Genomic DNA, 17690 nt, shown 5'->3' with positions numbered 1-17690 from the left:
AATCTATTAACTGCTGATGCTCTATCCAGAGCACCTTTAAGTTATCACTCTGAGAGTGACAGAGAATTTCAGGCTGAAACTAACGCCTATGTTGATTTCGTAGTTAGCAATTTGCCTGCATCAAATACCCGACTTGAACAAATAAAGTCTGAATATCGAAATGATTCGATTTGCAAACAACTTGTACAATTCTGTGAAACGGGGTGGCCAGAGAAATCCGCTATTGACGGAAAACTTCAATCGTACTGGGCAGATAGAGGTGAATTTACAGTTCAAAATGGTCTTTTAATGAAAGGTACACGCCTTGTCGTACCAGAATCACTTCAAAGAGAAATCCTAGAGAGAATTCACGATGGTCACCAAGGCATAGTTAAATGCCGAGAACGCGCCAAAACGTCAGTTTGGTGGAAAGGACTAAGTACTCAGCTAGAGCACTTGGTAAAGTCTTGCCAAAACTGCATCGAAAACTAACGAGATCAAGCTGAACCAATGATACCAAATGAATTTCCAAGTCGACCTTGGCAAAGAGTCGCTTCAGACTTGTTTGAACTGAATGGTCAAACATATCTCTTGGTGATTGATTACTTCTCACAATACATCGAAATAGCAAAATTGCAAGGCACAGGTTCGAAAGCAATTGTCAATCATCTCAAATCAATCTTTGCGCGACACGGTATACCAGAAGTTTTAGTTTCAGATAATGGTCCACAATACACATCCGCAATACTCAAAGATTTTGCAAAAAGTTATGGATTCAGGCATATTACAAGCAGTCCAAAATATCCACAGAGCAATGGTCTCGCCGAAAGGGCTGTTCAGACAATTAAAAGAATGCTTAAAAAAGCAAACGATCCTTACATAGCTCTTTTGACATATCATGCAACACCATTACCAAATGGATACAGCCCTGCTGAATTACTGATGGGAAGAAAATTACAAACTACTTTGCCAATGGCACCAAACAACTTAGAGCCGAAACGGACAGATTTAATGAAACTGAAGAAATCGGAAAACTATCAAAAGCAAACTCAAAAGAGAAATTATGATCGTCGACATCGCCTCCGAAATATGAAAAAACTTCAGGTAGGGAATAAAGTATGGATTAAAGATCATTTTTCTTCAGGGATAATTAAATCTGAGGCATATACACCTCGTTCATACATGGTAGTAACTGACGAGGGAGAGATATGGCGTAATAGGAGAAATTTAGTTCCCATGCCTACCACATTATCGGAGCCTCTAAAAGTGACTGCTTCAGACCCTGATACTTTGACTGACTCAGATGAAAGCAAAGCAGTGCCAACCAGTCAAAACGGATATTTCACACGTTCGGGAAGATTGTCGAAACCACCTGAGAGACTGAACTTGTAAAATAAATTAAGCTGATGTAGCTTGTTTAGAAATGCGGTCATCAGATCACGTTTCGTTTTAATGTAAACTTCTCAGGAAGGGAGATGTAGTGTAAGCCTTAATCTAATTAGCTTTGAAACATCACTTGACAGTAAAAGTAATCAGACATTCCACACTGCACTAGAACTGATACACACCAACAGCTGGTTTATGTTATACATTCACTAGGGTTTAAGTTCCATGGGAAATAGACACTCAGGGCAGACTTTACTCCCCTTCCAAGCTGTATTGATGTCTTGTATATAATAAATACTATAGAACGCCTTCTGCAGTTATTCTTCAATAACAAATAACATTACAACTGCTGTATTACCTGTAAAGAACTCATTAAACATGAAAATAAGATGGCTACTTCCCCTTTCCCCCTAAATAAAATGGTCAGCCCCAAATGTGGTGCATATTCATTTTTCTAAAGATACAAGCACATCTCATGGTTAATAGTATTCTGATTTTGTTTAAGATAAGCATTTTTTCAATGCTTGGAACTGAATATTTTACAATGAATTGGGTAAATATGTCACACAGAACTGGGATTATGTCATCATGTTCTTTAACAATGTGAGATGTCATCGGGTTCAAAATTAATGCTAATTTGCTAATATGAGATCACTGATTTTGTCAACAGTCTGAATGACAGTGCTCCTTACCTCAGCAAAAGTAAAGGATTATAACCCAAGACACGTCATTAAGCTCTAAAATGGAACTGGACCAAAACAGAAAGCCGAAGACTAAGCTTTATGATCTGATGTGAATTAGATGCAGAAAATGAATATAAACTTTGAACATTTAATGAGTCTTGCATATAGTTTTTATTGCTCTGAGTGCATGTTAAGGAATAATAAATGTTGAATTAAAAACTGAACTGGCTTGATTTTAGCATGATCACTGAAACTGAGGCAGGATCATGAAACATTGTATAATTGTGATTTTGTGGATTAGTGACAAAATATATTCCTCTTCCCAAGAACTCGTTTAAGGTTGTAAATATAAGGATACATCTAAACCATCACAAGTAATGTTTATACTATTTCACTTATTGAAGATTCGACATATTTTCCTCAAAATTTATGACAACGTAAATGCAATGTATCACTTAGTGCCTAAAACTCTCAAAAGTCAAACTTGAAATGGGTTAAAACCTCCGATAATCCTTTTCGTACCCGATTCAGGTTCGATGAACAACTGTACCAACGATGCTCGAGTTGGATTCCTTTATGACCTTACTTTAACTTTATGTTAACTATTTCTAAACTGGAAGAATGTTAAATTTGATTTGTTGGAAAGTTTTCTGAAACTTCTAATGTTCAGTTCAATCTTTGCTTTCCAACTTTCAGGAAATGTTTACCTTTTAGTCAAGTCCTGCGGAGTAGTTACCCTTTCATCACAGTCTATGAAACGCATATATGCTGATATTCCTCTAAATTGGGTAAATATTAAAGCGTCTTTATCAAACGGACAAAATTCAACCAATCACCAGTTGTATAGTTTGCGTGCTATATTTGAAACAAAGAAGTTGACAATAATTTTGTCGGAGTATTTGACGATTACATTCAGGATTTAACACAACGTTTAATGAAATATTAAGCTTTTAAGACAACTAGGTTTGTGCGGAAAATCAGAGTGAGTTAACAGATCGTGGCGCAATATCCAGAGAGGATCGCCCAACAATTGCTTATGCCATAACAATTCATAACGTGTTATTTAAAACTATCAACCTTGTTGTTACAATTATGTATGTTTTTTTTTTTTTGTGGGGGGGGGGTGATCAGTTTAGTGTAGATACACAATTTAGTACACAATTTATTTCCAGTAAGTGATAACGCTAGTCTTTTTCAACCTAATCTGGCTAAACGGTGTCACTTGTCAAAATATTTGTATTAAACCCAATATTCGATATGTTTGATTATCAGTGTTTACTTCAGAAGCATATAGTACTTACTTAACCTTCCATTCGTTTGTATCCCCGGACTGTTTTTAAAAACGAAAAGCAGCAAGGATATAAACAAAATTGCACAAAACGTCATTTCATTAATTTATTATTTCTAACCTGACTATCGCCAGGTGCCTAACATTGACATGTTCGCGTTACGAATCAAAGGTATGCTGTCCTTCTAATCAAACAGATTCACTATCCTTTTCAGATTTCTTTAACAATACATTTTCAGCAGAAGAAAAAACTTGCCTGCTTCCATTACTTGTATATATAATGGAATACAAAATAAATAATGTAACTCTCATACACAGTACATGCATTATATGGAATGTTAGTACTAAGTCCAAAAGTTACATGTTTTTGATTGCACTGTTTGTCAACCAGCATTTATTTTCTAGCATTATATTATAATGATTAGCATAATGTACTAAACACTTTAAGTACTGGGCTAAACCAGCTCAGTTCATTACACAAATCAGTTTTGATAATTGTTTGTAAAAAAAAATTCCTGGAGGGGTGCTATGGCTGAAAACAAAAAACAGGGATGGTCAGAAATATATTTTTTTATATTAGCACCCCAGCATCATGGGTGGGATTCTAACTAAAGCCTTATGTTCATCAATGGAGCAGCCAACTGTGATTAACACCCAGCACATTTCCAGCCTACTATAAACAAGTTTGAACATGTTCCTTACATATACTGGAAGAAATTAAAAAGTCCTCATATTTAATAAAGATTCAATGAATATAATTGTTGAAATACATATGGAATATTGTTACCTTCTTTATCAGAAATTTTCTTTTGGATCGTCGACCATATTAGTTTAACTAATATCTTCTTCCCTTTATAGTGTCATTTTTCTTGTACTATATTATTTGGAAATGTAAGCTGATTGTAGTTAATATGGTATGTATAGAACAATTTATCACAAAATATCCAAATATGGCATAGCAAGCCTTATTTGGAAAACAAATGAGAACCTAGTTTTCTGTCATGGTGGACAAAGCACAGTTAGCATAAACATACCAATATAAACTTCCTGGCTTAAAAACTTTATAATTAGTGAAACTTTCTAAAAAAAAATATAATTGTACATAGGTAGCCGGAAAGACTGATAGATTGAGATATTTACTTCCCAACAAACAACATGAGTTGCATATCTAGATTAACATTATTACCTAAATGTGACCATAATTCATAATCCAGAAGTGCAAATCTTGTTTTAAGAAACCTTCAAGGCTACTTGAAAATATTTGCTAAAAGTTTACAAGAAAAACAATGATTATCCAGAAAATAAATGTAAAAATAGATATATTTTTGTTAGAACTTCCATCAGTTGGAAAGAACAAAGAACTTAATAAAAAAATTCATTTACATTGCATATCATAAAACCACTGACAGACGATATAAGGCAGCGAAAGTAAGCTCATCTTATAGCAGTACAGGCATTTAAGTTTCACAAGAGATGTTAATGTTTGAATAAAATATGTCTCTCTCTGATGCTAATCCTTTAAAGATGGAATGCTTAATCATAATAAGGATTTTGTGGGATAAGAAAGGTCAAAGGTAACTAGGATTAACAATCTTTGACACACATTATCTTACAAATCCACATGAGTATAGATATAGTTATTTTGTGTTGCTTATTTTTGTAACATATCTTTTATAGATTAAACACTCCTGTAATAACACTAACAAAACCAGTAAAGAATTATACAGCACTGTTTTCATTTAGAGTTTTGAAAATTACATATAGCGTAAATTAATGCTGATGAGTGACAGCTTAAACTTTACTTGCTAATGTACTATTAAAATCAGGTAAACTACTAGTTGAACAGGAAAGCTGTCTGCTAATTTCGAGCCTTGCTTTATTTTTTGTAGCTGCAACTTTGAATCAGGGCTTGAAATTAGTGCTAATCTACCCCCAGTTATTGATTTTGCTGACGGATTACTAAATATCAACTGTCACTAATCTGTATGAGTAATGGAGAAATTCTGTTAAACCTGTATATGCTGTTTTTTACTGGTACCAGACAAAAATGAAACTATTGGTGTTTGTGTACTGACAAACTGTACAGTTTGTTTTAAGTCTCGAAAGACATCTAAATCTCTCAGAAGCTGATCTATTCTTTTCATGCAATTGACCTATTGGCACTTGTCAATCACACTGATTAATTAACCAATCAATGAGTGTAAATTAGACTCATCTCCAGGCATTGCTCATGTCTGCCATTTCTTTCTCCGACAAGCTGCTTGTGACTAGAATGAATTATTTTTGATAAATATTTATAAAATTTGCAATGATTTGTTGATTTCTTGATCGATAACAGTGAAAAGTAGTCGATGGGAACTTTGTAATTCTGAAGTCGATATCCAGATCGTCTAAGCTGAGGAATTAGATTTATTCCTTTCCAAAAACATGGATGAAACTTCAATGGATAAAGATTTGTTTTCGTGTGTATGATTAGCTGAATATAGACAAAGTTAATGGCAATTACAATGTGTTTGTATGCAAACAAAAATGATGTATGCAGAAAAGCATGTCCTGTCGATAGCTAAAAGAAAATGAAAGAAATTGAAATTGAAAAATATATGTAAAAATAAACGTTTCTAGAATATGAGTGTATAACCCCCTAACTTTCCAGTTTTGATGTATATTATTTTTTCTTCCAAAGGAATCACTGAACCCCAGACTGCATTATTTTAACGTTTGAAATTTGAAGTCTGATCCCAAAAATTGTGATTTATTGTCTCGATCTTTCAAATACCTCATTGACTCTTTACCTTCGCACTGAGCTGGGGGGGGATGGGGAAACACAAATGCAATTAATAATAAAGAAATGCAAAAACAATGTTTTCAGATAATTATCTTCCGATATATTAAGCATGCATTTACATGTTTGCAACAACAGATGCCAATGATCAAAATTCCATCTGACAAACATTGTAGAACTTTACAATTATTATGTACAACAGTATACTTCTAAACAGCAAAATAGGTTATTACTATACAAACTTGAACTACAAATATAAATATTGTCTACTGCAGTATAATTTATGAAACTTTTACATTTTTAAGAAATTACAGATCACTTTTACCAAACATTTCACTTTAACCGAAAGATATTTCTTTGCCAAATACTGCATGTTTGTCGGAGGTTAACAGGTCATCATGCCTTGTGATTTGGTAGGCGGAACGATCTGTCATTTCAATTAGGTCAATTGTAGTCCCATATCCCTGCCAACTTTGATCAGTGATTGAAAAAACAACACAGCAACAGAAGATTCAGCTTATCTCTTTGTTGGATTCATACTGTGTATTGGTATATACCTGTGGTAGAATTCTGTCTGCATGTAAACAGCTTAACTGTGTACTTTATAAGTGCACTCTCAACATTAGTTGTTAATTGTGTGTAGGTTAAGTTGGTGACTAACAGTGATGATAGTCAAATGGAATTACTAAGTTTCCTCTGACTTGTCCCACCCTATTGGAGATATTTTGACATTTATGTTGGAGTGGCTATCGAAAAGTTGGAATTTGTTGCCAACTCAAGAAAGCCTGATTCATGAAGCATAGAGCATTTGTCGGAGATATTTTTGTTGGTATCACATGGCTACCACATTGACATGTGCTCATTGCTGGATGAATCTAGTTTTCTCCAGGCTGCTGCAACATCAACAGGTTTCTGGTAGCTTTTCTTTGAATAAATATGTTGAGAATTAAGTATACTTTAGTTCTTGTTACAAACATTATGTGACTTTCTTTTAATACTTTCGTTATTTTTCATATGACATTGAAAAGGCATTTATTGTTGATATTACATGATTATTGCGCCTCGGAAGCGGGAGGTCGTGGGGTTGAACCCCGGCCAAGTCATACCAAAGACTTACAAAAATGGTACTAACAGCTGCCTCGCTTGGCGCTCAGCATTAAGAGGTTAGTGTTAGGACTGGTCGACCTGGTGTCAGGATAATGTGACTGGGTGGGACATCATGCAACGTGTCTGCGGCATGATGCACCAGTACTAGACATCACTATAAACTGCCACACTCCAGACATAGTAGTGATATGACTGAAAAATTGTTAAAGCTACATTAAAAATCCTAATCACACACATGATTATTGACCATTTGAGGTCATGGAAATGTAGGTTGCAAGATTTGTGTAATCATGTGACTAGCAAAGCAAAGGGCAAGTATAATGTAACATTTAATCAACACTAGTTTCCTCTTGTCTGTCAGAAGATTAAAGACACAACAGATATTATAATCATCTTCCTATCAGTTTCATGCAGGTATGGTTCAATATAAGGTAGTTTCAGTTTGTTAGCCTGCTAGTAAGCAGCTACCCACTGTGTTGTGGCAGCGAATTCCAACTTTTCTGTAGGCAATTTACTTGAGCCCATACCTCAGCATAAATGTAACAGTTCCTAAAATGGGGTGGGAAGGAAACTCGGACTATGGATTATATTACTATAGTGGGGTGATTTGTGCTGTTGTCTATTATCAACACAGTTCCTGTTAAGGTCAGATATGCTATCATTTTCTTTCTCTAAAGTATTGTTTAGAACATAATTTTCCCAACTTTATGCAAATAACAAATCATGCATTAATGATATTGCATAATTTGCAGATTAGCAATTGTACTGGTAAAATTTTGGCCTTATGCTGCATTTTTTTATTCTTGCTAGTACAAAGTACTGGTAATTTTGCAACCCTAGTGGACTCTCTGTAGTGTAAATTAATTTCAGAAACAGGCAGTTGTAATTTATTTTAAAGTTTAAAAGTACAAGATTTTACATTGGCCCCCTTGCTAAAAACTGTTTTCTGATATGGATTTAAAGTTAAACATGCAATAAAACAATTTCATTGCTTGATAGTGGTTAATATAATTTTGCCTTTCCTCAGTCAGCTATGAAATACATCTTTATTTTATTTACAAGTTTTTTTTTGTCTTCTAGGTTGTAAATCGTGTAATATTTATAACACCAGGGTTGATAGGTCATGATTATTAGGCCTTCACTACATTACTAGATCATCAGTATTAGGCCTAATCAGTGCAAGGTTAAATCTTTGTTATTGTGAGAAGTTTATCACAGGTTACCAAATATTTAAAAAACAGCATTGAACAGACTTGTGATGATGCAGAGAAACAATTCTGTTTAAAGATATGGGCATCAGCATTGCAGTACACTCAGTGTTTTTGTTTATATTTATCAGTGTTTTTTTATCTTGTTGATTTGAATGGCACTTTTGTGTAAGAGTGTGTTTTGGGATTTTTAATGCAGCTTTGTCATTTAATGACTGTTTGTTTTGGATTTTTATAGTAGCTTTTACAATCTGTTTCATATCACTATGATGTCTGCAGTGTGGCAGTTCAGAGTGATGTCTAGCACTGGGGCATCATGTCTGACCTGGTCACATTATTCCTGACTCCTGGCTGACCAGTCCTAACACTATCCTCTTAGTGCTGAGTGGTAAGCAAGGCGCTGCCAGTACCAGTTTTGTAAGTCATTGGTATCACTTGGCTAGAGTTTGAACCAGTGACCTTGTGCATCCAAGGTGGATGTTCTAACTTTTAGGCCGTTGAATGACACTTTTAACACATTGTTTGCTATATTATGCAGAATAAATGGGAGCTAAGTGCCTTCCCATGGAAATAGGTAGTTGACTCGGGCTTGCCTAGGCAGGCATTGAAGTCAGGTAATTGGATTACAAATCCAGTTTTATTAACAGCTACATTGGCTCAATTTATCAGTATTTGGTAAAATCTTCATAACAGTTGGCTGGGGAAAAATAACTTTTTTAGATTTGAAATCTATTTTGTTTTTAAATCTTGTTTATATATCAAGTTAGATAGTGAAATGAGAATTTCTCTACTTAATGTTTGATTTTATTTCTGTGTGTTGATTTATATAGATCAGTAAGAAAAAAGTTGGTTGAAGTGAGAATATTTAATTATAGTTTGAATGTACTCAATTTTCTTTCACAAGTACATGTCCTTGAAAGTTTTTGAGTGTTAAGATGGCAAAAATAAGGTCTTAAAGGTGTTTGAGTATTATGCTGGCAAAAACAAGGCCTTGAAAGCACTTAAAGATTCATGTGTTAGCTAAAAAGTGTTTAAATGTCCTTGAACATACTAGAATGTCAACTATCACTTAAATTTTTTATTACTGGAAACATAGAAATGCCCCTTAATATTTTAAGCTTACATATAACATTTTAATAAATATTTTCTTAAACTTCCAAATCTATGAATTTCTGTATAATATAGATTCACCTGATCCACTTTATCTATCTTCTTTTCCTCCAAAACAATTGCTGTTTACACTGGGTGTAAGAGGCTGAAATTATTATTTCAAGTATATAAATGTAATAATAAACTTGTCTTGTTACTTTTACAGTTTATGAGTTAATCAGCTCTGAATGTGACAAAGAAGATATGCCCTTACCAGTTGTTAGGAAGAGGAAACTCCCAGATGAGGGAAATGATGGACCAGGGAGACTGACAAGTGGCTCTGAATCTTCAGTTGTGGATGCAGGTGGAAGCAAAGTCAAAGTTGTTGTCCGAATACGACCAGAGAATGCACAAGAGGTGGAAGGCAACTTTAAAACTGTGGTTCAGATCATGAACGAATATGTTTTGGTATTTGATCCCAAGGAACAAGCCATACCAAATTATACCCTCAGAAAGAGGCCCAGAGATTTAAGAAAACGGGCCAGCAAAGATATGAAATTTGCTTTTGATTATATTTTTGGTCCAGGATCTCGTAACCATGAACTATATGAAGAAACCACTAAAACAATTCTTGATGGATTTCTTAATGGATATAACTGCTCAGGTAAGGTTTTCATAAAATTTTCATGCGACAATTGTAGATTCTAAATTAATTTGAATATTTAAGCTGTTTTATCACAAATTACATTTTTAGACTTGACATTGTTTTCAAAAATCAGGGATTTATGATATTTCATGCTAGAAATTTCATGCACACACTCAGATGTCTAGGGTTCACGCTGAGTTTTTGACAACCAGTGATATTTCCAACCCCAACCCAAAAGTCCTATGGAGGACACTGTTTTAAATAGGAATAACACTCAGGTTCATGCAGTTTTAATGTATGGAACTGTGTAGAGAATTCAAATTTAATTATGAAATATCACTGATATTAATTGAATGCTGCCATTGTTCCACATTGTGACTTAAAATTCAGAATTGGTGAGTAATGGTTGTCAACTGAAAGTGGAGCACCTAGAAATGATATCAGCACTCTGTGATTTCAAGTATATACAGTACAAATTATTTATTACATCCATGTATAAAACAATTTTATATTCAAAAGATTTTGTTATACTGTTCCTATGTTACAATGTTTAAATGGTGATAGCATTTGGTTAGTATTGTCCATCAGTAAAAATTTGCTCAGTTATAATGTTTAGTATCAAATGTGCCAAAGCCAGGTAAACAACAGCATTCATTTAAATAACAGTTGTACCTAAGGTGCCAGGTAACAAAGGCATGCTAATTGTACCTCATTCACTACAAAACAAAGGTGTTACAAAGTCACCAATTAACAAAATTGTGTTGAGTATGCCTCATTCATAATTGGCAATTTAGAATCATGGGTTTCTGTGCAATTCCAGCCAAACAAAGACTGCTTTGTTAGTACTTTTTTGACTAAATATTGTTTAATACCTGTATGTTGAATAATTGAGTACAGCTTGAAATAACTCTCATATTCAGATGAGTCATCTTCACTTTAAAGTTGAATAACCAATATGTTCTAATCCAGTGTTAAATAAATTTATTGTCCGCAATCAGTATGAGTTATTGTGTATTGTGTGGTGTTTCCACAGATTGTGTTGTTAAGGCAGGGTTTAGAGAGCAGACAGGTGTCGTTACATGTGATGGCAGGGATGTTGATGTTTTCATTGCTGACCAATCTAACTAGTCAAGATCTTTTAATTAGTAGCATGCATGCCTGACTGCAAGACAAATTGTGTTCAGTTCCTGTTCAGTAGACATTGTTTCTACTACCATTATTTAGAATGAGGAGGGAAATGTTCTTATTTCTATACAGTAGAGCATGACTTATAACTTATCCTTCCTCAGCTATCATTCATAAATTTAGAAGTGAATTTTTTTAGGCTTGATCTATATTATATTTCAGTGTTTGCTTATGGAGCCACTGGAGCAGGAAAAACCTTCACTGTGCTGGGAAACAAAGATGAACCTGGTGTCATCTATCACACTATGGTAGATCTCTACCAGCGTATAGCTGCATTACAGCATGAAAAGACATGTGAAGTGGCAGTCTCATACCTTGAGGTTTGTATTAGCCATCAAAATCTTGACAAATTTTCTTTCTTTGATTGAGGAAAAAAATTTGTCAAGAGCAAGATATGTTTAATTGGGGTATATGAAAAGATCAGTTTCCAGTTAACTTTTTGTGCATTTTTGATGTTTGTATTGTCAAACAATAATGAATGCTGCATCAAAGTCGTGTCATTCGAATTCATGACTTCTCATGGTAGAGCATGCTCATTCTTATTATTTTCTCCATCTTTTCTGTCCCAGATTCGAACTGACTTGAATATATATAAGCTATTTGGTGATCTTTGGTATCATAAAATATATGAGAATTATATTTAAAATATTTATTAAAAAAAATCAACAACAAGATAATGATTGTAATAGAGAAAGAACACGAACATAAAATCATTCATTATCTTAATTCATAGGAAGGCATAACATTTTTGTGTGGAATGTAGGTTGTCCCAATAATGGATCATGAACAATTTGGCCTTAAGAATGGACATTGTGATACTCAAGTTCATTGGGAAATTTTGAAATATAAAATTCAGAAATATGATTAAGTTTTGTTCCTATGGAATAGGTATGATACTTCAAAAACTATCACTTTCTAATTTAGGTTTGAAGATCAAAGTCATTGGATGATCATAAAGCATGTCAAACTTTGTACTGAGTATTACCTAATGGATAGAAATGTTTTTAATATCCGTGGATGCCTGGCAAACAGCTTTGAAAATTTGGCTGCCCAGTATATTATGGCATTGCCAAGTAAATTACTGCGCTTTCTTACAAGATTGTTGTAATCAAAATTATTCAACGACTTTTGTCAAACACACACGTAGCTAGTCCTAAATGAACACCTACCAGCAGATCTGCTAATGTAAAGTGTCAGACAAGTTTGCACAACTGGTACAACTGTTTGCCTTTGAATTGATGCATTGTATGGTCATGGAAACAATGGTACAATTATTGACACAAAGTCAGACATTACCTTTATTTCCCTTGCTCACTTCCACACCTTTTTCCGACTCAGTGGAGGAAGTGCCCTCTGACCCCAATTTGATGATGTCCAATGGGTGTAAGTCCCCCGAATGCCTGAGCATGAGGTTTGTACATTGAATCCATTTCATACTACAGCCTTGCTGTCATTGGCCATCTAGCTGTCACATCATAGGGACTTTTTTTTTATAAAACTGTCTGGTCAACTAGGATTTACAGGGATCTTTGTGACAGATCCATCCATTTAGCCATACCATTGGCAACATACTCTTACTACGACAGATTGTCCATCCAGTCAGACCCTTGGAAAGGCTGGTACCAGTGAGAGCTGGACTGTCTTCTATACTGCCAGCATCCAGGCTGACACATGGTGAATAGGGTGACCACTTGCTGATAGCATTCACCTGACACTTAACTACAGAATGATGTGGAGATATTCTGGGCACCCTCCTGTAGGTACCCAGTTGAACAATTTCATGAAGATGTGTTTGTTGCTGGAATAACATTGCAATTTTTAATACAGTGATTTTTTTATTAATACTTTTGGTTGCTAAACCAAGCTTTCATGCTAAGAAAAAGGGTTGCCTCACATGCATTTTTAGGTGTACATGTAATGGATTTTTCTACCCAATTTCTAAGAATTTACGTTTCAATTTTACATGATTTATGAAGCTTGAAAATTGATTACACTGCAAGAATGGCCATAGTAAAGCAAAGGCCATTCATATATAGCATGAATCTTGTAAAATATAAGATTCATTTTGTATAATTATAATTATAATAATGATAATGACTTGCAAGAAAAAAAATAGAACTTGATTTTAATGTTTCAAAAGTGAGCTACAGTGGCTTGGTGGTTAGCATGCTGGAATCACAGCCTAAAGGGTACAGGTTCAAATCCTACTATTGGACCAGCCTGGGTCTGCTCCCATGGTGCATTCTGTGCTAAATAACCTAATTGTGTTGCTGTGATGTAATGCGTCAAACCAACCAAACAAAACTTTATAAATTATATCTAAGCACACAAAAGGAGCCAATGAATTTGTAAATAGTTTCTTTCTTGTGTTATGAAGTAATAACTTTCAGTTTTCTGTGGATATCCATATCTTGTTCTCTCAGACTGAATGCTACTACAGTTGTCCCTTTCTTATTCATCCCCCTCATCAGTGACCACCTCCTCAAAAAGGTCAGTTTTCTTGGCACCAATGAGTACCTCACGTGGCTGCCTGGACTGCCACCAATCTCTGTGCCATGATGCCAACATTTTTGCCAAAAATTTCAAATTTACCCCTCTCAAGTGGCCGCATTTTATTTTAAGACTTGTTCAGAACCAATATTTAATTCATATAGTAAGGTAAGTGATCCAGTTATCTCTACTGCTGTCTATTTGCTGATGTCAGGTTTTCATTACAGAAAGACGTGTTGGCTTAGGTACATTATAAAATGTACCATTACAGTTAATGTTATATCTATAGCTCTAAACCTCCACAGTTTAAAAAAATGGGCTCAACAGTGTTTGTGATAGTTTTGAGCTATATATACCTGCTGAGTTCATCTCTTTGATGATTATGACCAGATGTAATTGTTAAGATCATAATGTGTTCAACATAGGCTAAATATAGATTTTATGGATTCACAAAGAGAAATTAACTTTGAACAAAACATGGTACCAGACAAAGAACGAAAAATCTTGTAGCACTGCTTTAAAAAAACAAGGCATTTTCTCTACAATTTTTTCTACAAAATTTTCATCTGCATTATTAAATTGCAGGACTGTACAATTAGCAACATAGGAATAAAGTATCACAAAACTTGAACAATACCAAGCGATGTTTGTACCAAGATTTAAATTATGTTTCTGCAATGTGCGTACCAACAATACCTAAGTCACATTTAAGAAATGAGGACTGTTATTGAATGTTCACTTGAAAAATAAGACTATTCTTTAGAAAAGAAAAACTTTTTAATAATTAATATCACTTTTAAAAGAAGATATTAAATGCTTTGAAGTTACACATAGCTTTCTTACTACATACACATATACTTCTCACAAATATAGCCACCCTCTTGGAAAGACCACCCATCTTATAAAGCCACTTTCCTCGTGCAGAAGGGGTGGCCATATAGGAGGGGGATTTCTGCATTATGATCCATCTGACTAAATGTATTTATTTGAAAGTAGTGTTCTTCATTTAATTAATAACATAGTCAACTGGGCATGGTACACACTAATTCGTGTGTATGTGATATAGATTTTTACCATATCTTTAACAATTTTTCGTCATGTCACTACAATGTCAGCAGTGTAGCATTTTATAGTGATATCTAGCACTGGAGCATCATGCCGCAGACATGTAGCATGATGTCTCACCCAGTCGCATTATCCCGACACCAGGCCAACCATTCCCAACCTCTTAATGCTGAGTGCCAAGTGAGGCAGCTTCTCATACCATTTTTATAAGTCTTTGGTACGATTCGATCAGAATTTGAACCTGCATCTAAGGCAGACACTCTTACCACTTAGGCCACCGAAGCGGTCTCCAAACTAATTTACAGCTACATAACAAATATACTTTGTTTTTCCAGTTTTCTGTATTCAGCCTATGTTTTCTGCATCACACTGTGATATTTTAACCATTCTAAATGCCTGGAAACAAAGACATGGAAACAAAAGTGGAATTATCATGACATACAGTTACTTTAACACTTCTTTTCATTACCATGTCAGGTGTACAATGAACAGATTCGGGACCTTCTGATGCTGGGAAGTGCATTGCCAATTAGAGAGGATCCCAATTCAGGTGTTTTGGTGTCAGGTCTCTCTCTTCACAAGGTATAGTTTCTTGCTTGAATACTTAAAAATCCCTTTAAGTAGCTGTTATACATTTCTAGCATTGAGATGGTAGGTATGTGTAAAACATATCGCAATGATGTCTGTATTGTGGCAGTTTATAGTGATGTCTAGCCCAGCAGACATTTATCTTGATGTCCCACCCAGTCACATTATACTGACACCAGGCTGACCAATCCTAATGCTGAGCGCCAAGCGAGGCGTCTGTTGGTACCATTTTTATAAGTCTTTTGGTACGCCTTGGCCAGGGTTCAAATGCGCAACCTCCCACATCTGAGGTGGACACTCTAACCACTAGTCCACTGGAGGGGTCTCACTGTTGAAGACAAGGAAAACTGCAAGGAAATTAAAAATATCAGTTCTGGAAATTGTATGCAGACTTTTGTTATGTTTTTGCTCATTTGTAGATTTCAACTGCAGATTGTATATACCCAGATCTGCCATTCATAATGTGCCACCAGATCTAGGGCTATGCAGTTTGTTAGAACTTACAAGCAAGATTATATGATAAACTATTTTTGTACAAATTAATTAATATTAAAGAAAATGATGCAATATATATTCAATCAATAAGGAAATGTACAGTTATCTTTGACAATGATTCATATGCACCACATATTTGTAACTTTTGCTGCCTTATCTTCATGTGTCATGACAGACCTAACTTGTTAATATATACTGATTTGCACCATCATACTTTTACGTCATAAGTACAAGCTGAGCAACCACAAAGATAAGTGTTTGCATATGTTTTAAAAATACACTCATCATTAATAAGTGGCAAAAATTTATATTCCAAATGTGCCACGTTCATTAAATTTTCAATTCTTAATTAATGCCAGCTCTATACAGTTTACAAGAACATTTTCAGCTCCACTGCAGAGGACTCTGTGGAAGGATTAATAGATCATTGCTCTTCTTTTGAGATATGATGATTAGCAATGAGAAGTTATCATCAGGTGTTGTACGTGTTAGGACAGTGATCCTGTCATGTATATACATGCCAGCTAATATGATTTTGGCATAATTTCTTAACTGAATTCTGTCTTATGCTCAAAAATGGTTTACACTTTTCTGGTACGTTGAAAAATAAAATTAAAGTAAAGCAATAAAAGTTGTGTTTTTAATTTACATTATCATCTCCTTAATTTCACTCATAAGAAAAATTGAGAATATTCTAAAATGAACGACTGCTGCATAAGAATAGCATAAGAGATAATTTGTCCATCATAGAGCTACATGTACTTTCCTAGTTTTCTATTTATAGTAACTACATGACCCATTTCCAAGAAAACAGATGGGTTTCTTTCATTTGAAACTTTGCCTCGTAGATTCCTTATTTTGTTAATGAATTTAGGTGGCAGATCAGTCTGCTCTTTTAAAGAAAATGGCACCAGATATTACATGCAATGAAATTTTACAGGTTGACTTGTAGATGAAAGTTCTTAGAGCAGATGTTTCTTTATAAACTTCAAAACATGTCTGATAAGAAAATGGACAATTCAACAGTGCTTTAGAAATTTGTAAAAAGAATACAAGAGTGATGCAATACAGCAGTCAGATTGAGGAGTCCACATAATCATTCGGTAAAAGTAATAGACATGTAGACTAGTTAAAGTGAGTGTTGAATATAAATAATTTTTCAGTTTGTTTTATGGTTGTAATCCATGTGGATTTTACTTATTTGTGTCAAGTATTTTGACATGCAGATCCATATTAGTAATAAAAATCAATTACATTTTTCATAAAGTGAACTGTATTTTATGACATGTAATATATTAGCTACAGTTCTGTAGCCTTGACAAAGTAGGTAGTGATGACCCTGGGTTTAAAAAAAAAGTTGTCGCAAAAAAAATCCAACCACAATATTTTGTCGCCAGTTTTCAAAATAAATGTCACCATTTTCATAATTCAGTACTATCTGTTTATATCGTCATACGCGGGACCAGTATAATATTGCCGACATAAGCAGATGTTTAGATAAGTGTTTGGGTGGGGGCGTTGAAAATAAATTTGAAATTTCGCATACAAGTGAATTTTAAGAGATGACCTGTCGTCAGTGACTAGGATTTACGCAGAAAAAAATTGGAAATTTTGATTAAATGAAGACAACTAGTCTGAAATACACTTGTATATTGACATTTTACGTTTATGTAGTACACTCCACAATGTGCTAAATAAT

General features: G+C 34.5%; 2 protein-coding genes across 5 annotated transcripts in view; one reads left to right on the top strand and one right to left on the bottom strand.

Annotated features, from left to right (window-relative positions):
- LOC149785259 (SH3 domain-containing YSC84-like protein 1) overlaps nucleotides 1-2791 on the bottom strand; it is a 37449-nt gene extending 34658 nt beyond the window's left edge. Inside the window, exon 1 of one of the 4 annotated variants that reach the window (XM_089979110.1) lies at nucleotides 2756-2791. The gene's annotated coding sequence lies outside the window, so the exon portion shown is untranslated. The other 3 variants (XM_089979109.1, XM_089979108.1, XM_089979111.1) reach the window with 3 other exon arrangements.
- Nucleotides 2792-2895: 104 nt separating this feature from the next.
- The window catches only part of LOC149785258 (kinesin-like protein KIF18A), a 91720-nt gene continuing 76925 nt past the window's right edge, over nucleotides 2896-17690 (top strand). The window contains exons 1-4 of the mRNA XM_089979105.1: nucleotides 2896-3030; nucleotides 9749-10186; nucleotides 11516-11673; nucleotides 15386-15490. Of these exons, the coding sequence (XP_089835231.1) occupies nucleotides 9787-10186; nucleotides 11516-11673; nucleotides 15386-15490 (663 nt within the window). The 5' untranslated portion in view covers nucleotides 2896-3030; nucleotides 9749-9786. The remainder of the gene's footprint in view (nucleotides 3031-9748; nucleotides 10187-11515; nucleotides 11674-15385; nucleotides 15491-17690) is intronic.

Source organism: Sinohyriopsis cumingii, chromosome 13 (genome assembly GCF_028554795.1).
Source record: "Sinohyriopsis cumingii isolate HCF-2022 chromosome 13, ASM2855479v2, whole genome shotgun sequence".
NCBI lineage: Eukaryota > Metazoa > Mollusca > Bivalvia > Unionida > Unionidae > Sinohyriopsis > Sinohyriopsis cumingii.
The sequence above is the reverse complement of the archived record's forward strand: the minus strand, read 5'-3'. Positions and strand labels throughout refer to the sequence as shown.